The following is a 20,645-nucleotide window of genomic DNA, read 5'->3' as shown; positions in this document are numbered from 1 at the left end:
TCAGGAAAGGGCACATTTTTCTCGTTATTTAATTAACCACCGAAATATACATTAAGGTCAATTGCTTGCCTAAACCAGATACATTAAGGGGGCCTAAACAGATAAACAAACTAAAGCGAATTGTTTCTACATCATATGCTTTTGACGTAAGCCACTAGCGCGGGAGTTCTTCGTCATTCAGTCCTTCTTTTTGCAGCGTTCTGAGTTTTATGGTTCCGACCACTTCGATTTGCATCTTTATAACGTACCAGTAAGTAACAATGCAACCCTTCGCATAATTAACTGATTTAATGAAACACGTTATTTTTTAAAATTGTAAATCAAATGTCACCTACTGTCACGCACCAATGGTTAGATATTATTGGAATGGGACTTGAAGATTCTAGTTCTTCCAAGCCAACCACTATTGCTTCATCTCTCAGGCATGGCACCTAAAATGAGAACCCGTGGAACCACAAGAACACTACAATCCAGTAAGTAAAAGATTTATGTGCACTGAATGACATGCCATTGCAAGGTTTTTCAACATCCCTGACACTGTTTCACACTCACTTTACTACCACAATGATTTGATTTTAGAATGGCTATTAATAAGTGAATGTATTACCCAGGTAACGATGAAGAGACAAAAACTAATGCCCACAGTGAGGACTCCCCATTGGAGGTTGGTCAGGCAGTCAGGGGGAAGAGGAAAGGTTCCGGAAAGACTGGAAAACAGGAGAGTTCAAAGGCAAAAAAATCACCTGAACGACCACAGTATTGTCACTGGCTGATGAAGTCAGAGCCAGAGAGCCGCTTGGAAAATGGCATAGATGTCAAGGTATTCTATTCTGCTTAATAATAGGATGGTGTCATCTGTGTCAAGACCTGTTGTTGCTCAATAGTGATGTCTTGTTCAGGATAAATGATATCTAGGCTATTCCATGTCACAATTGTTACCAACTCAGAGGCTTTGTGGTTAATGTGTCCAACCTTAGATTGGAAGGTTGGGGGTTCAAAAAATGGAACCCAATGCATCTGTTTAAATTTCAGCATAAATGGAATGGATTGGGAGTAATTCCCTGTGACAGACTAGCATCCTATTCTGGGTGTATACTTATACATCAAGCTGCCTAACAATATACAGAAACAAGAGATGGGCTCCTGTCCTATGGGTCGTTATGGCTTATTTATTACTATGTCACAGTTTGGGATCGAAGATCTGAAGACTCTTCCCAACCAAACTGGGTGTTGGGATGGTGTTCGGAACTACCAAGCCCGTAACTTCATGCGAGACATGAAAGAGGGGCAGCATGCATTCTTCTACCACAGCAACTGCAAGGAGCCTGGAATAGCTGGAGTTATGAAGGTGAGCCTGTTCTTATTTCTGTTGGTAATATACACTGTGTGTCAGGTATGGTGCCTCTCACCTGCTTTCTCTTTTCCAGATTGTAAAGGAGTCCTATGTGGACCACACTCAGTTTGACAAGAAAGATGTCCATTACGACGCCTCCAGCAAGGCAGACAACCCCAAATGGAGTATGGTATGAATGGTTTCATGTTCACATTTGTTTGTGTTCCAAATGGCGTGAGATCAAGATACATCACTGGTATGTAACAGGCTTTTTATCGCAATCCAATTTAAACTGTACCAGTGCTCTGCTGGCTTGTTTCATGTTTGACTGCCAGGTTGATGTCCAGTTTGAGAGGATGTTGAAGCGCTTCATTCCTCTGTCTGAGTTGAAGAAGATCCACCTGCAGCACAAGGTCAAAGGCGGGTCCCTGAATGGCATGGCTCTCTTCACCAGGGCCAGGCTGTCTGTCCAGCCCCTCACCACTGGTACGTGGAGATCAGTGACACTGAGTAATATGGTTGTCAAATTGCCACATCATGGTTTACAAAGCTTTTGTGTAAGTAAAATCATACCTTTTTAATTTTTTTCACTCAGAGGAATTTGAATTTGTCCTGAGTTTGGAGGACAATGACCCACTGTGAAGATTTTGACAAGATGACCTGGAGAGAAGTTTTCCTGTCTTGTGTATGATGATGCTGCTGCTAATATGTTTACTGTAGGTGAGATCTATTGAACCATTATGCTTGTATTACATGGAAATTTTCTCAAGGTTTCTGTGTTTGTCAAGAGACAGCCTGGAGTTTATTTTTAATATTAAAGAGGTATTATTGACAGTTCATGTGTTTGCCTTCACTGTCTAAATTGGATAATTTCAGTCTAAACATGCAGAATTTTCATTTCCAAGAGTAAAGGCAATCAATCATTCCATCAGTCAAATATTTATCAGGTGCACACATTAACTTATTTATATACCAAAACGTGTCTGTGGATAACAAGGCATTTGGCAAATGTATTTCAGTTTTGGGGAAAGGGGCTATAGATTAGCAATTTGCAGAGCACAAAAAATACAGGAAAACCTCAGGCTAAAAGATGTGTTAAACATATTGAGGCAACAGAATTTCATTTGCTAGATTGATACACTTAGGCACAACATTTCAAGTCTCTAACATGGAAGATACAGAAGACTCCTTAATTTCAGACCTCAAATACAAGCACTTAAAATCCCTGCCTAACACTATTGGAATGCTTAGGTAAAGCATGTGAATATAATAGTCATATTGTGGCACCGTCTGAATGCTATTCACTGTATGACGGTTTAACGGCATAAGAGGGTGAGAGATTCAATGGCTCTTATTTGAAGGATTTACAAATTAATGGGTAAGTAATAATTTATCCAGCCCTCTCACTCAACAAAGAAATTAGACAACTTACAATGCAATAGAAACCTTCCAATGATCTCACTGTGCAATCATTACACAAGGACTGAGAGCATGTGTATGTGGAGGAGCAATGGATACATATAATCAGTGCAAAGTTAGAATTTCAGATTTCATTATGACAGACCACATCAAAATGTCAGGAATACATTTGACTGGGTATGGAATGTTTTCAAAATGCATCGCTGTTAGTCAGGTCTTCAACTCCCTATGACAAGAGGTTTGTATACGGAGTTAGAATCCATTCACATATAAAGCTAAAGCTAGAAATATACTTTGACGAAGAAAGTTGATCATTTGAAGAAGACCGAGTATAATATTTTAGGGTATCACGCACAGGGGGAGATCTAAACAAGTGGCCGGCTTTGCTTTCACTGGATATGTGTGTTGAGGGAGTTGACCTGCAGCGGAATTTTAGGCCCCTGTAAATGCCTCATGCAGGCTTCTTTTTCATTGTTCAGGTGTTTACCTACAGTCTTCCCTTAATTCTTCCTTTATCCCTTTATTCAGCAGCCCTAATAAACAGGGCTACTTTATCAGTGATCATGTGAGCTGACAGGTGCCCCCACTACTTTTCCTTCTGTGAGGAGATGAGCTTTAGCCGCTGTCCTCCCTCGCCGCCTTCTCCAGAGCACTCTCTGAACTGGCTGAGCCCTCGAACCGCTGGGCTCCGATGGTGGCCTGGCTCGACATGCTCTTCCTCACCACATCCCCTTTCCTCCACAGTGTGATTTCCTGGAGAAGGAAGTGGTCTTGAGCTCATTGTCTTAATCATTAAATAATTTCCATAGGGAAACATTTAATGCTAGATAGGAATGCAATATATAAAAAGTGCAGCACAGTGGATACACCATGTTGAACCTGACGCCTGATAAATTCCCTCTAAGGGCACATCATTTTATCTGGGATCACTGCTAACAATGACCCATCAGAAGCCCCTGTTCCATACCTGCTGTTTGAAGTAGCGTCTCTCCTCCTCATCAATCAGCACCAAGTTAAGGTAGTAACGCACAGAGAACTTCTTATTAATGTCTCGCATGGTGGGAGTCATCTCATAGCCAGCCAGAAACAACCGGATTGGAATTGACTCTCCTTAAACATAATAAAAACACTCAGTCAGACCTGATGGGTAGTTGAGCATTGCCATTTTCAAAAGCATACAATCCACTTCACTATATCCTTTACCTCGGACGGGAGCCCCATCCATGATCTCATATTTGGCGATGGTGTCATTTTCATGGTATACACTAGGACCGGTGCCAGTTGTCTCCCGTTTGATGATGTCAATCTCCATGTGCTTTATCTTAATCCGCACCAGCAGGAAGTAGATCTTACCCACAATTACGTCTTTCAGGTGGTACCTGTAGAGGACAGGAGAGATCGTCACAGGGCTGCTATAACACAAAAAGACAATACATAGTCAAAGGAAAGGTTCTAAACTACAATGGTTTCTGCATGTTCCTGTGACTATAGGGTGGCATTTTGTTATTTTGTAAATTGAGTTTTTTTTAATTAGGTGACTGAGGATGTGATTTTTAAAAATCTATTTCACCCTTACTTGGATTTGTTGTACTCAAACTCAATGTGGAGACAGTCTTCAATCCCAACTTCCATTTTTATTGATGAGTTGAGCTCTGGGTAAGTGCTGAGTGTGTGCACCACGATATCCATCTCTTTACTGATGTCATTCAGTCTCCTGCTCACCGTAGCACGCAGAAAATACCTGCAAGTACAACCAACAGACACTGAGCAAATCTGCTGTAATCTCAGATGTTATCCAACAACATATCCTCATTGCATCCTGAGGCTATAAAAGAAGAGTCATTATCATAACCAGTAATTATGATTTGTGTGTGTAATGCAATACATTTGAGCATGTGAAGCACACAAACATTACTCTTGATGAGGAAGTAGTGCTAGGCACATGACTGACAGGTCAAAGGTGAACTTGGGTTAAAGAGTGAGCCATAAAGTAATAGTTATTTTGGCAGAGAATGTTCAGGCTGCATGTTTCCTTACCGCAGCTTCACATTCTGGCCTGTGTAGGTCTCATAGGGCTTCTCAACATGGGTGAACTCAAAATCAAAGGTCTGTGACTGAGTAAGCTCCCCAGGCCTTGCCAGATCTTTCACCAAGGAGACAAACTCATGATGGTTTCCTCTGTCGTAGTACAGCTCTGTGAAGAAAGGACAGGTATACACATCGCAATAGAATCACTCCCTCATAGAAGAATGCATCTAGGGATATTGGCACATATGACACTACTGTTGTTGATCAAAAAGTCCAACAGAAAAGGGGCCATTGCATTTATTATGATTCATTTTGGAATAGATGTCTCGACATTAAACTAAGATGTATACTCACCAATTTGGCCTACAAATTCGATTTTGATCCCTTGATGTTCCAGTCTTTTCCTAGGGTTCTTCAGTGTAACGTTGATCTTTCCAGACACAGTCTCCCCGTCATAAAATAGGAAATATTTGTCCTTCTTCCCATCTTCAGTCTTATGTTCAGCCTTCTTTCTCGTCTCAGCATCAGTCAGAACTACATCAATTTCTGCACTTTGGCCAAAACTGAAGAAACTCATGCTTGTGTTCTTTTCTGTGCCGTTTTATGAACAAGGTTAAGATTTATCGGATCTGAACATGAACAGATCTTTAAAGACCAATGTAGGTGACACTTTCAGTGCCCTATTTCTTACAAAAGTAAATTCAGTAGTTCATTCGAAATGACGGAAAGTGCAAAAACACCAACTTGTTTGTTACCAGAAATGATCACAGAAGGTAGTATTTCCCGAGAGGTCTCGAAAAATATGCAAATGTAAGCGTTATTTTACCTTTATATCTCTTCTCAAATTCAATTCAAATGCACATACAGCACCATATCTTCGTATCCCTATAGATTAAATAAATAGCCTAAATACTACAAAGCATGGTGATATCTGCAAACACTGAAGAATGTTGCGTTTCCCTCGAACTCAAGATGTATCCGTCATTCATCGAAACCGATTAACAATGTGGTGAGTCTTGATTGTTTCCTTCAGAATGTTATTCGAACTGAATTGTTGAATTGTATCTTTCCTGAAATAGCATAATGTTGCAAGCGATCATTTCCTATGTTTTTGCACTTCCGGGGTTGTCTGGTTGACGGCATTATTTTTCAAAATAAAGGTTCAACTCTTCTGTAGTCAATTGCAAATAAAAAGTCCCAACAATACAGTAAATACAGTTACTTATGTTATGTCTTTATTGACAAAATGAAGTAAGCATATAACAGTATCCATTTCTTGCACTACAACGAATGAACAATTAACATTTTACAACAGTTCCTGAGTAGTGTTATTTTATAAACAAAGAATACAAATGAAAAAATAACTATATCAATAATGTTTCAAAAAGTCATTTTTAACAATTTCAATTTGAAACATTGTTTAATACTTATGATGTATTGTTACTGATAAAAATGTATGTGTAGACATTTTTTTCTAACAAAGTTGTATTGCCTGTACATCCATTAATATTGTATATTGTATCCATAAAGAAAATACAGTTAATTGTGAGTCAAAACTGGACAATATGTCCAATATTCATAAAGTAGGTCATTAGTAAGCACAGAAGGTCACTTATAAACAGAAACGGCACTCTGAAAAAAAATCATAATTACTTGATAATATACTCATAATAATACATCTTAAATTGCAGTATTATACTGGGATTATACTGTATAACTGTAATATGTTTCTTTGTTATTCTGAACGCAGAGAATAAAGTTAGTTGGCTTTATTAAGCACAACAGACTGTTTCATTGTGCCCGTTGACTCTGCATGTAACAGATTATCAGCTTTTTATAGATGCCCCACTCACTGACTGTATGTACACTACCGTTCAAAAGTTTGGGGACACGTGGAAATGTCCTTGTTTTTGAAAGAAAAGCACAAAAAAATTAACCATTAAAATAACATCAAATTGATTAGAAATACAGTGTAGACATTGTTAATGTTATAAATGACTATTGTAGCTGGAAATGGCAGGTTTGTTTATGTAATATCTACATAGTCATACAGAGGCCCATTATCAGCAACCATCACTCCTGTGTTCCAATGGCATGTTGTGTTAGCTAATCCAAGTTTATCATTTTAAAAGGCTAATTGATCATTAGAAAATTGCAAAATGGTTATGTTAGCACAGTTGAAAACTGTTGTGCTGATTAAAGCAATAAAACTGGCCTTCTTTAGACTAGTTGAGTATCTGTAGCATTAGCATTTGTGGGTTCGATTACAGCCTCAAATTGGCCAGAAACAAATAACTTTCTGTCCTCTGTCCAGTGTTTGTGTTCTTTTGCCCATCTTAAGCTTTTCTTTTTATTGGCCAGTCTGAGAAATGGCTTTTTCTTTGCAACTCTGCCTAGAAGGCCAGCATCCTGAAGTCGCCTCTTCACTGTTGACGTTGAGACTGGTGTTTTGCAGGTACTATTTAATGAAGCGGCCAGTTGAGGACTTGTGAGGCGTCCGTTTCTCAAACTAGACACTGTACTTGTCCTCTTGCTAAGTTGTGCACCGGGGACACCCACTCCTCTTTCTATTCTGGTTAGAGGCAATTTGCGCTGTTCTGTGAAGGGGCTAGCACACAGCGTTGTACGAGATCTTCAGGTTCTTGACAATTTCTCAAATGGATAGCCTTTATTTCTCAGAACAAGAATAGACTGACGAGTTTCAGAAGAAAGTTTTTTGTTTCTAGCCACTTTGAGCCTGTAATCGAACCCACAAATGCTGATGCTCCAGATACTCAACTAGTCTAAAGAAGGACAGTTTTATTGCTTCTTTAATCAGAACAGTTTTCAGCTGTGCTAACATAATTGCAAAATAGTTTTCTAATGATCAATTAGCCTTAAAATGATCAACTTGGATTAGCTAACACAACGTGTCATTGGAACACAGAAGTGATGGTTGCTGATAATGGGCCTTTGTATGCCTATGTAGATATTCAAAAAAAAATTTAATCAGCTGTTTCCAGCTAAAATAGTCATTTACAACATTAACAATGTCTACACTGTATTTCTGATCAATTTGATGTTATTTTAATGGACAAAAAATTTGCTTTTCTTTCAAAAACAAGAACATTTCTAAGTGACCCCAAACCTTTGAACGGTAGTGTATATATTCACAAATATATTGACACAACCTTCCTTCATAATAACATAAACCAGTCCATCTTGCATTCAGAGGCTATGCAAGGCTGTTTTTGTAAAACAGGTTTGGTATATTTTGTAGAAATGTTTGGAAGTCAAAAATCATTGTCCAAAAACAGTATGGGGGAATGTTCCAGCATCAGTTTAGATGAACATGTTGGTGGAAGTTCAAATGTCAAATGTTAAAATCGTACTGTAGTTGTAGTTACAGTAACGACTGAGGACAAAACATATTTGTGCTACAAAAAAAAAACAGTGTACTAACAGGGACATAACGTTGCAATTGCCTTTCAGAAATTTTGAAATAATGATTGATCTTTTTCAAGATGATAACTTTGGTAAGCTAATTGTTGATGCGCACCAAAAAAGAATGTGCAATGTTACAGCTTAAATTTCTCACACAAAGCCTTATTATGGGATTTGATGCACTTTTGACTTCAGTGTGTCTCCTCTTCAGTGTGTCTCCTCTTCAGTGTGTCTCCTCTTAAGTGTTTCCCCTCTTGACGGTCTTCTATCTCAGATTTCAAATTATAAATGATGATTTGTGCCGGAAGTGACCCTGATGGAAATGGGAATATCAATTATCAAAAAAATACATCCACCTGCTGTTGATATTTATTTATGTTTGCCATTTTGATTAATACAATGTGATTACATTTTAGCTCAATAATAATATAGAATAGAAAAACAGAATTAAGTGAATTTTATTCACCTCATCTGCTTCGGCATATTCAACACCATCATCTGCTGCTGGCGATTTGTAGCTAAAACACACACGCAAAAAAATCCTTAATGTCCACACAAAGACTTACTAAGCAATTCACAGCACATAGCATGTCACTATTAAACTGGTCCAGCTTTAAAAGCCCTGTACAGTACATTCAACCTATATCGTACTTGGGTTATTATCTATATTACTATTATTATCACTGCATTGTTGGAATGAGCACTCAAGGTAAGAATTTCACTGTACTCTTTTACACCTGTTGTATCCTGTGCATGTGGCAAATAAACATTGAAACTTGAAACTACATAGCCCTACTCACTTGGTTCCTGTGTGATCCTTGCCGGAGGAAAAGCAGCCATGTTTGTGTGCATGATAAACCCCCACCATCACAATAGTGAATCCGGCCAATGCCGCCAACACCTTCAGAAAAATCCCCACTATGTCGACATCATCTGAAAATACAAGCAGGGCATTTTGAGATGAGATCTGGGTGACATGAACCCAAATTGAAACAACTTAAAGCAGAGATCATCAACTAGATTCAGCCACGGGACAATTTATATTCTTGAGCGGACGGTCAGGGTGCCGGAACATAATTACAAATAATTTGTGGACTGCAAGAAGCCCAATCAGATATAATATTTCTAATATAATATGATAAAGTTTGGGAACCCTGACTTAAAGGAATGACCTTGGAATGCATTTCCATGTCAACCACTATGATTTATGTGCACTAGAGTAGATGCATATGACTCACAAGCAGGTTTGGTAACGCACAATGGTATGTTCAGTGTGGCAGCGGTATGACACACTGACATATTTAGCCATAATACATAGTCGCGGTAAGAATGTCAGTTGGGTATTTAGTACAGCATGGCCTACTCACAGACGTCCATCAGCTGTGCGGGACACTGTGCATGTCCAGCTTCATTCTTTGCCTGGCAGAAATACTCTCCCGCATCCTCCTTCCTCATCCTGCGGAATTTCTGCAGGGAAAAACGCCAAAATCAACCCCAATAGATCATACAGCTTTTCTCTTGTACTAACATCATCCAACAGTTGGATCTACTTTCTCATTAAACTTGATAATCATATAGCTAGTGTCCTTTCGACCTCCCAGTCCCATTGATTCCTTACCAGACCACCTGTGTCAGCGTTAATGGAGTAGGTGGAGTTGATGAACTTGGGGCTGCTCTTTGGGTCCTGGGGAAGCTCCTCGTTGTTGCGGAACCAGCGGTACTGTGAGGCAGGGAAGCCCTCGTTCTCTAGGCAGCGCAGCTCAGAGGACGTGCCAACAGTCACCGCCACAGGCACACTGCACCTGGGCACCACAGGCTTTACTGTATAGACAGGTGAAAAAGAGGAAAAATAAGATTTATTTTTCTAATTGTACACAAAGGTCCAACTGGAATTTGACTTCTGCTTTATCTCGACTGCTCCGGAAGATACACATACACTTAGGCTAAGGGCAGAGGCCATACTACGGCACCCATGGAACAGTTTATTTACAGAGAGAGGGAGCACATACCACAGTCTATACTTAAGCAATAAGGCACGAGGGGGTGTGGTATATGACCAATATACCACGGCTAAAGGCTGTTCATATGCAAGACGCAAAGCGGAGTGCCTGGATACAGCCCTTTGATGTGTTATATTGGCCATATACCACAAACCCCTGAGGTGCCTTATTGCTATTATAAACTGGTTACCAACATAATTAGAGCAGTAAAAATACATGTTTTGTCATACCCGTGGTAAACGGTCTGATATACCACGGCTGTCAGCCAATCAGCATTCCGGGCTCGAATCACCCAGTTTATAATTAGAAATAGACAACAACGCTGAAAAAACATAGCAAACTACTATAGGCTTAAAACTTTACACAGGAATATGAAAATACATCCTCACCCCTGACAGCAAGACTGATTAGAATTTCATCAAAGTGTTTGTGGTCATCAATGGCAGCGACCTCACAGCGGTACTCTGCAGTGTCTGCACGGCTGGTGTTGAGGATCAGTAGGTTGGCTGGCTGGATCAGCTGGGCTCTGTGCTCCAAGTCCCCTAACAGAGAGGCAAAAACACACTCCAACCTCTCATTCACTTACAGAGAATAATAACAGTTCTGAGGCCAATTTGGTATTGGTAAAGTGTTTAAAAAATAATAATCTTACCTGAAATTTGATTTTGAAAGTACACATAACTAGGGACACCGTTTTTGATTTTCTTCCATTCGATTCTGGGGTTGTTTGTTGAGATGGACTCTATCAAGCAGGTCAACTCAATAGCTGGGAAGAAAACAGTGATACTACAATGTCAAAACACTGGCAGACAACAGAAGAGCCTGAAAAATTATTCTGAGAGAATGAGTCAGTGTTTCAGTGACTTACGTTCAAATTCATTTGCCCACACAGTCTTGTCTGTGGTTCGGAGGATTACCCCACGTGATGGAATGTAGCCTGTAAAAGACAAAAAAGAAGTGAGAAAAAAAAAGAAGCTGATTGACAAGCTTCAGAATTTTCATCCCAGGACAATGCCCGTTTAAACAGATCAAATTAGAGGGTCAAGAGGTGTAGGCCTATCGCTACAGAGAGGGTGAGAATAAAGCTTAGGGTCAGGATTAATCATATCTCCGGAAGCATTTCTCATGTATATATAAGAGGCAAGAGGAGCACATCTCGACGGGAGCACAAGTCTCAATATTAGTCAGTGATGTTTCCTTACTTCTAATTCTACAAAACACTCTCAAATTAAATAATTGAGAGATATACTTAGGGAGGCCTAAGAGTTACTAAAGGAACACACAGTGAGTAATGGAAACAGTCCCTTCTTCTATGTCGGTGTCAGCGGTGTTAAGGACTCCAAATGAGGGGTGAAAACAAACGGTAATGTATTGGAGCACAATTCATCCAAGTGTATAAAATACTTCCAAGGTATAATCCAGACAGATAAAAGCACTCTGCGGTAGGGCTGTTACGGTGACCATATTACCGCCATACCGGCAGTCACGAGTCATGATGGCAATAAAATTCCATGTGACCGTTTAGTCACGGTAATTAGGCTTCTCCAAGCTCTGATGCTGCTGATGGTCATTAGAAACATACCAAACTGATACTCAGCACTCTATTGTCCCTCTAATCACTCTGACATCAATGCAAATGTAATTGAAAATCTAATCAAACAGTTCATGAGAGCCCATGAGCTCATGTTGTGTAACGTTTCTATAGGCTAGGCCTACTATATTTATTTCTAAACTTTCCTAATATTAAGCACATTGCTTATCTTTACAACAGGAGTATAGCCTACCTGGCTGGCATGAAAATTAAAATATGTAAACTTCCGACTTCAACTGTATATACGCAGAGCGTGAGTTTCGAGTTTGAGAAAGATCCTTTTCACCATAAAAAATGCATCTTTATAATAAAAGCAATACATGCATAATCGCATTTGCGGTCACTTTTGATCATGGTGTTTTCCCGCTAATTGATTGCATTTTGGAACATTCGCGCGTGTAGCCTACTGCTGTGTGCGCATTGCTGCGCTTCTAATGCGAAGAAATAGTCTAATAGTTTTTCAACATTTTAAGCTAAACATTCTGATCTGTTGCATCTGCCTTAAAAAAATGTTTTTGAGGCTAGTAGTTTTAATAATTTGGGATATATCGCATCCCACAACTGTCCCAGTGTCACGCCCTGGTCGAAGTATTTTGTGTTTATCTTCATGTATTGGGTCAGGCCAGGGTGTGGCATGGGGTTTTTGTATTGTGGTGTGTTTTGTCTTGGGGTTTTGGTGTTGGTATTGGGATTGTAGCTTAGTGGGGTATCTAGCAAAGTCTATGGCTGTCTGGAGTGGTTCTCAATCAGAGGCAGGTGTTTATCGTTGTCTCTGATTGGGAACCATATTTAGGCAGCCATATTCTTTGAGTTTGTCGTGGGTGATTGTCCTTAGTGTCCTCTGTGTTAGTTTGCACCAGTTTAGGCTGTTTCGGTTTTCACATTACGTTTATTGTTTTTGTAAAGTTCGTGTTTGTTTATTATTAAATAAACATGGATTGCAATAGCCACGCTGCATTTTGGTCCGATCCTTGCTACACCTCCTCGTCCGAGGAGGAGATAGTCTGGGTGTAATGGCTTTCTTCTATGTTTGGAATATTTATTTCTCACACAATAGGTCAACTTTTGTACTATGGGGGATTGTAGATTGACATAGGCTAGTGCTTTTACTGTTTGTTAGGCCTTACTCATCTTGTTGGCTGACAAAAAAGTAAATGTGGACGGGCATTGGCTAATAAGAATTTAGCTATCTGAAAGAGCCATGGCAGTGAGAGGTGCTTCCGAGCACGCAGCCGGGAAAAGGGAATTATAATTATTATATTCAGTCCAAGGGCACAACGGTCACTGGCTGCAAAACACATAATTTTTTTTAGGGGGCATTAAGGCCACACAAAGGTGATGCTGCTGGGAAATATGAAGCATTATCAAGTGATTGTCAAATTGTGAATGAGAGACTGATGAAGTGTGTGCAGCCCGCGCAAAAAAACAAACCAGAGCTCATGCCTTTCATGCAACTTTTTTCAAATCATCATTAGAGTCGTATCATGCAGCCTTAGAATGTATTAAAAATCTAAACATATAGCCCAACATTTGTATCACAACTAAAGTAGCATAAGTAACTCTAAATGAAGCATACAGTGCCTTGCGAAAGTATTCGGCCCCCTTGAACTTTGCGACCTTTTGCCACATTTCAGGCTTCAAACATAAAGATATAAAACTGTATTTTTTTGTGAAGAATCAACAACAAGTGGGACACAATCATGAAGTGGAACGACATTTATTGGATATTTCAAACTTTTTTAACAAATCAAAAACTGAAAAATTGGGCGTGCAAAATTATTCAGCCCCCTTAAGTTAATACTTTGTAGTGCCACCTTTTGCTGCGATTACAGCTGTAAGTCGCTTGGGGTATGTCTCTATCAGTTTTGCATATCGAGAGACTGACATTTTTTCCCATTCCTCCTTGCAAAACAGCTCGAGCTCAGTGAGGTTGGATGGAGAGCATTTGTGAACAGCAGTTTTCAGTTCTTTCCACAGATTCTCGATTGGATTCAGGTCTGGACTTTGACTTGGCCATTCTAACACCTGGATATGTTTATTTTTGAACCATTCCATTGTAGATTTTGCTTTATGTTTTGGATCATTGTCTTGTTGGAAGACAAATCTCCGTCCCAGTCTCAGGTCTTTTGCAGACTCCATCAGGTTTTCTTCCAGAATGGTCCTGTATTTGGCTCCATCCATCTTCCCATCAATTTTAACCATCTTCCCTGTCCCTGCTGAAGAAAAGCAGGCCCAAACCATGATGCTGCCACCACCATGTTTGACAGTGGGGATGGTGTGTTCAGGGTGATGAGCTGTGTTGCTTTTACGCCAAACATAACGTTTTGCATTGTTGCCAAAAAGTTCAATTTTGGTTTCATCTGACCAGAGCACCTTCTTCCACATGTTTGGTGTGTCTCCCAGGTGGCTTGTGGCAAACTTTAAACGACACTTTTTATGGATATCTTTAAGAAATGGCTTTCTTCTTGCCACTCTTCCAAAAAGGCCAGATTTGTGCAATATACGACTGATTGTTGTGCTATGGACAGAGTCTCCCACCTCAGCTGTAGATCTCTGCAGTTCATCCAGAGTGATCACGGGTCTCTTGGCTGCATCTCTGATCAGTCTTCTCCTTGTATGAGCTGAAAGTTTAGAGGGACGGCCAGGTATGGGTAGATTTTCAGTGGTCTGATACTCCTTCCATTTCAATATTATCGCTTGCACAGTGCTCCTTGGGATGTTTAAAGCTTGGAAAATCTTTTTGTATCCAAATCCGGCTTTAAACTTCTTCACAACAGTATCTCGGACCTGCCTGGTGTGTTCCTTGTTCTTCATGATGCTCTCTGCACTTTTAACAGACCTCTGAGACTATCACAGTGCAGGTGCATATATACGGAGACTTGATTACACACAGGTGGATTGTACTGCCCTTTACTTTCAGTGCAGCAAACTCTCTCCAGAAGTTCAGTGAGGATCTCTGAATGATCCAATGTTGACCTAAATGACTAATGTTGATAAATACAATCTACCTGTGTGTAATCAAGTCTCCGTATATATGCACCTGCACTGTGATAGTCTCAGAGGTCTGTTAAAAGTGCAGAGAGCATCATGAAGAACAAGGAACACACCAGGCAGGTCCGAGATACTGTTGTGAAGAAGTTTAAAGCCGGATTTGGATACAAAAAGATTTTCCAAGCTTTAAACATCCCAAGGAGCACTGTGCAAGCGATAATATTGAAATGGAAGGAGTATCAGACCACTGAAAATCTACCCATACCTGGCCGTCCCTCTAAACTTTCAGCTCATACAAGGAGAAGACTGATCAGAGATGCAGCCAAGAGGCCCGTGATCACTCTGGATGAACTGCAGAGATCTACAGCTGAGGTGGGAGACTCTGTCCATAGCACAACAATCAGTCGTATATTGCACAAATCTGGCCTTTTTGGAAGAGTGGCAAGAAGAAAGCCATTTCTTAAAGATATCCATAAAAAGTGTCGTTTAAAGTTTGCCACAAGCCACCTGGGAGACACACCAAACGTGGAAGAAGGTGCTCTGGTCAGATGAAACCAAAATTGAACTTTTTGGCAACAATGCAAAACGTTATGTTTGGCGTAAAAGCAACACAGCTCATCACCCTGAACACACCATCCCCACTGTCAAACATGGTGGTGGCAGCATCATGGTTTGGGCCTGCTTTTCTTCAGCAGGGACAGGGAAGATGGTTAAAATTGATGGGAAGATGGATGGAGTCAAATACAGGACCATTCTGGAAGAAAACCTGATGGAGTCTGCAAAAGACCTGAGACTGGGACGGAGATTTGTCTTCCAACAAGACAATGATCCAAAACATAAAGCAAAATCTACAATGGAATGGTTCAAAAATAAACATATCCAGGTGTTAGAATGGCCAAGTCAAAGTCCAGACCTGAATCCAATCGAGAATCTGTGGAAAGAACTGAAAACTGCTGTTCACAAATGCTCTCCATCCAACCTCACTGAGCTCGAGCTGTTTTGCAAGGAGGAATGGGAAAAAATGTCAGTCTCTCGATATGCAAAACTGATAGAGACATACCCCAAGCGACTTACAGCTGTAATCGCAGCAAAAGGTGGCACTACAAAGTATTAACTTAAGGGGGCTGAATAATTTTGCACGCCCAATTTTTCAGTTTTTGATTTGTTAAAAAAGTTTGAAATATCCAATAAATGTCGTTCCACTTCATGATTGTGTCCCACTTGTTGTTGATTCTTCACAAAAAAATACAGTTTTATATCTTTATGTTTGAAGCCTGAAATGTGGCAAAAGGTCGCAAAGTTCAAGGGGGCCGAATACTTTCGCAAGGCACTGTATAGGAGTACCTGTTTCTTTGTTAACTGCTCAACACAGAATAGCCGCATGTGCGCACTCCCTCAAATTGTTTGGAGAAAATATCCTCTCTATTTTATTCAGCTATGTTCAATTGTATTCTTCATACAAAAAATGATACCATGGAATTCTAAGCAAATCTTGTCTGCTAAATGAACTAGTGTATCCCACAGCCATATGGCATAGCCAGATCAGGACCTAACATAAGGACAACTCTGAGTATGTTATTCTGGTCCTACTGAAATAGACTACATTTTCTTCATATTATGTTTCTTTAGACCTGTCTAAAATAAATAATGGATTAATTGTGATGGTGTAGGCTATATTATATGGATTTATTAGACTTTTAAAATGTAGATGTTCCGGGCCTCCCGGGTGGCGCAGTGGTCTAGGGCACTGCATCACAGCGCTAGCTGTGCCACCAGAGACTCTGGGTTTGCGCCCAGGCTCTGTCGCAGCCGGCAGCGACTGGGAGGTCCGTGGGGTGAAGCACAATTGGCCTAGCATTGTCCGGGTTAGGGAGGGGTCCTTGTCTCATCACGCACCAGCGACTCCTGTGGCGGGCAGGGCGCAATGCGTGCTAACCAAGGTAGCACAGTGTTTCCTCCGACACATTGGTGCTGCTGGCTTCCGGGTTTGAGGCGCGCTTGTGTTAAGAAGCAGTGTGGCTTGGTTGGGTTGTGTTTCGGAGGACGCATGGCTTTCGACCTTCGTCTCTCCCAAGCCCGTACGGCAGTTGTAGCGATGAGACAAGATAGTAATTACTAACAATTGGATACCACGAAATTGGGAAGAAAAATTATTTAAAAAATATATATATATTTTTTTTTTATGTAGATGTGGCTATTCCGTGTTGAGCGGTTAACAAAGAAACAGGTACTCCTATATGCTTCATTTAGAGTTATTTATGCTACTTTAGTTGTGATACAAATGTTGGGCTATATGTTTAGATTTTTAATAGTTACTGGCCATTCCAAAGGTCTGCATCAATAGCTTGTAGGCTACGTGGAAGCCAGGATATGCTAAATGTTGTTTATGTTAATTAATGGTTAATTACCGTGAGGCAGGCAGTTATTAGCTTGACAATCACCGGCTGACAAAATTTCATGACCGCAACAGCCCTACTCCACGGCTGAATTAAAATGTCTCTGGTTAACAATTCATGATCCACATGAAAGCCAAGTCAGCCAGCACTGAGAGTGGAGAAAACATGGGTCCTGCCAAAGTGGAGTACACAGTCATATTAGCACAGCTGTGGATGCTGATGAGATCCGACTCGTAGGTCTCAGCTTCCGTCTCTGCGGCTGACTTTCCCACCCCTGTACATCATGAGCTATTTTTACACCAAACAGTTACTGGCCATCCTGAGAGACACGAGGAGAGCTTGTCCAGCAAATCTTCCCCTGGTAAACAGAGCAAGGACAGCCTATCCCTGTAAAACCACTCATTCACCTTCAATTCCTTTACAATATACTTAGACTTAGATAATATGAACTACTAGACTATAAATAGCTTAAACTACATGTCTCTATCCTAACTCTTCTCCTTTTTTGCTGCCAACAGACAGACAGACACTTATTGTCTCATTGTATATTTTAGGTGTCCAAGCTTTACTGTATCCCCGCCTGCATGAGGCTTTGTTGTCCCAGACAGTTTTTAGAGCGTGGGAGAGAATCTGTGGTTAATTAAGAAGACAATGGCTGATTTGCTATTGTGTGCCTGGAATAAAAGCATTCCATAGCCGAAAGCCCAACTTTACACTGTGTAGCCTACATCAAGAAAGAGATCTATGTGTTTATGTGAAGAATTTAATCAGAACTGGAATGTTGTCAGACAGTAAAATAGATAGAAATGTGGCATATGTTGTTGGTGAATATTAGAGACCATCTCTCTCTCTCTCTCTCTCTCTCTCTCTCTCTCTCTCTCTCTAATCCCTTTGTTGTTTTAATACATACAGTATAGAGACAGGAGGCTATACCCTGAGTGAAATGCGCTCCATGTTAAGTAGCTGTTCTACAGTTTTCTTTATGCAATTCAAGCTAAATATGAAAAAACATTACAAAAATAAAAAAACAAGCTGTTGATCCAGTCCATCTAAAAAAAGCAATTTCCCAGACATTCCAGCACAGCCACTGTAAAAGCAGCCAAATAACTTACCAACATTAAAACTGACCAAATGCAGTAGACTAGTATGTGAATAAAACTGTAATGATCAGTCAATACCACACAGAGACTGACTTGGCTATAACGTTATCTTTCTGACCTGTAGTTGCAGCGCAGCAGTAATGTTGACAGAAGACAATGTATTCAAAACATAGATAGTCCTAGTAAAGTCTTCCTGAAAACACTGCCGCTGTCAGAGTGCTACTTTATCAAAGCAAATGTTATTTGTCACATGCTTAGTAGGCAACAAGGGTAGACTAACATTGAAATGCTTACAACAATGCAGAGTTAAAGACATTATATATTTTTTAATGAAATAGTGACACAGTGAATAACGAATAAAAATAACGAGTAAAAATAACATAGGGAGTAAAAACTAACATGGCTATATACAGGGAGTACCAATACTGAGTCCATGTGCAGGGGTACGAGGTAATTGATGTAGCTATGTACTGTACATATAGGTAGGGCTAAAGTGATGACTAGCAGGAGCGTATGTGGTGAATGAAAGTGTGTGTGTGTGTGTGTGTGGGGGGGGGGCATCACTATGCATGTGTGTGCATGTTATGTGTGTGTGGGCGTATGTAGTGTGTCTGTTGTATGAGTGTGTGTTGTGGTGTCAGTGTAAGTATCTGTGAGTGTGTGGGTAGAGTCCAGTGTGTGTGTGCATAAAGTCTGTGCATGAGAGTTGGTGCATAAAGGGTCAATGCAGGTAGTCTGGGTAGCCATTTGATTAGCTATTTAGCCGTCTTGTTTAGAAGTCTTAAGGCTTGGGGCAAGAAGCTGTTCAGGGTCCTATTGGTTCCAGACTTGGTACATTGGTACAGCTTGCCGTGCGGTAGCAGAGAGACTTTACCAGAATAAAATAACTCACACAATGAACTGTAGGCCTACCTGACAGCCTGGATGGAAATAGCGGTTGACATCATCATACTTTGAGTGACAGTTGAAGAGAGCCCAACGTTAGACGATACAAAAGCAGTGTGTGTGCAACTTGTTCTCTCTTTATTCAAATATGAATGGAAAAACTGCTGAGGAATGTGTGAGCGTTTCAATGTCATTATAACGCATGTATAAATAAATGAATTACCATCTAATAATTGTGTGGCTCATCCTCAGCATGTTTACAGACCTGGACAAGCTATGCTAGGAAGCCCGTCTAGTCAGCGCGATCATTTCCATAACAAAGAATTGCTGTGATTTATTCAATTGTAATGCACAACACGTACCGTTACACTACACCTTATCTTAGTGGAAATGAAAATAACTTACCGAGAATCGAATAAAGGATTAACAAAGCCGTCAGTCGTTGTAACGCCATCTTGAAACCTTGGTAATGGATCGGTAATTCTGGCACACATAAAGCCAGCTAGCTAGCTATCACACTCCGCGCCCCTGGTCAAAACTGGTGAACAGGCTGGTGGATGTTGCCATTGACGAGTTTCCATAGCTACAAGGGCATCAGGGCGGAAGACGGATAAGTCCCGAGACCGGAAATACATTTACATCTATTTTATAATGATGGTATCCAACAATGCAATTTCATTAATGTGCCAAACAAGATGAATTATCCGTAATCACTCTCTGACATATCACAGCTTTGACCCAGAGAACTAAACAATGCAAATTAAATGTTATGTGAACATGACAGGTTAAATTGAGAGAGACAGAATACACTCTTTTCACGCCATTTCGCCCGGTGGGCGGTGCTGTATGTCACGGTGGGCGTGGGTTTCAAAGTGCTTGGACTGTCTGATGCGCGTTCAAATTCAACGGAGAATCCGCCTAGGAACTCAATCATAAATTACATTCTGTCAATCACTGAGATTAATTACTTGCGTTTCTGGCTTCATTAAAAACGGTTAATTTTGGATGACCTTGGTTTTATTTATTTGTTCGAGAGCCAATGCATGTTACCATATTATCCTGGAGGTATACATACACACCCAGTCTCATCACTCTTTGCGTGAATGATAGGCCATCTCCAACTTTAAACAATGCAAAATTCGAAAACAAATCAGGTAGTCGTCTGGAATGTATTTCAATTAGAAAGTGTGCCTTCTTAGAAGTTGATTTGTGGAATTTATTTCCTTTTTAATGTGTTTGAGCCAATCGGTTGTGTTGTGACAAGGTAGGGGGGTAAACAGAACATAGCCCTATTTCGTAAAATACTGAATCCATATTATTGCAAGAACAGCTCAAATAAGCAAAGAGAAACAGTCCATCATTACTTTAAGATATATTATGAAGGTCAGTCAATACGGAAAAGTTCAAGAACTTGAAAGTTTCTTCAAGTGAAGTCCCAAAAACCATCAAGCCCAATGATGAAACTGGCTCTCATAAGGA

At 40.3% G+C, this 20,645-nt stretch overlaps 3 protein-coding genes across 3 annotated transcripts; 1 reads left to right on the top strand and 2 right to left on the bottom strand.

The window, feature by feature from the left end:
- Positions 1–84: 84 nt before the first annotated feature.
- Positions 85–2,170, top strand: thyn1 (thymocyte nuclear protein 1). Its single transcript, XM_024442955.2, has 7 exons — positions 85–250; positions 423–473; positions 612–820; positions 1,187–1,348; positions 1,428–1,523; positions 1,669–1,819; positions 1,929–2,170. The coding sequence occupies exons 2-7, from the start codon at positions 425–427 to the stop codon at positions 1,973–1,975; spliced, it is 714 nt and encodes a 237-aa protein (XP_024298723.1). The 5' UTR covers positions 85–250; positions 423–424; the 3' UTR covers positions 1,976–2,170.
- An 86-nt stretch (positions 2,171–2,256) lies between these two features.
- LOC112265553 (vacuolar protein sorting-associated protein 26B-like) lies at positions 2,257–5,909 on the bottom strand. Its single transcript, XM_024442954.2, has 6 exons — positions 5,135–5,909; positions 4,790–4,946; positions 4,329–4,493; positions 3,956–4,131; positions 3,720–3,862; positions 2,257–3,505 (listed from the first exon to the last, which is right to left on the bottom strand). Exons 1-6 carry the CDS (start codon positions 5,355–5,357, stop codon positions 3,368–3,370), a joined length of 1,002 nt encoding a protein of 333 aa, XP_024298722.1. The 5' UTR covers positions 5,358–5,909; the 3' UTR covers positions 2,257–3,367.
- A 1,945-nt stretch (positions 5,910–7,854) lies between these two features.
- jam3a (junctional adhesion molecule 3a) lies at positions 7,855–20,000 on the bottom strand. Its single transcript, XM_024443481.2, has 9 exons — positions 19,572–20,000; positions 11,072–11,140; positions 10,856–10,969; positions 10,593–10,745; positions 9,822–10,024; positions 9,571–9,670; positions 9,004–9,136; positions 8,670–8,721; positions 7,855–8,516 (listed from the first exon to the last, which is right to left on the bottom strand). The coding sequence occupies exons 1-9, from the start codon at positions 19,618–19,620 to the stop codon at positions 8,481–8,483; spliced, it is 909 nt and encodes a 302-aa protein (XP_024299249.1). The 5' UTR covers positions 19,621–20,000; the 3' UTR covers positions 7,855–8,480.
- Positions 20,001–20,645: the final 645 nt, after the last annotated feature.

Source organism: Oncorhynchus tshawytscha, linkage group LG13 (assembly GCF_018296145.1).
Source record: "Oncorhynchus tshawytscha isolate Ot180627B linkage group LG13, Otsh_v2.0, whole genome shotgun sequence".
In the NCBI taxonomy this organism is placed as follows: domain Eukaryota; kingdom Metazoa; phylum Chordata; class Actinopteri; order Salmoniformes; family Salmonidae; genus Oncorhynchus; species Oncorhynchus tshawytscha.
The sequence above is the reverse complement of the archived record's forward strand: the minus strand, read 5'-3'. Positions and strand labels throughout refer to the sequence as shown.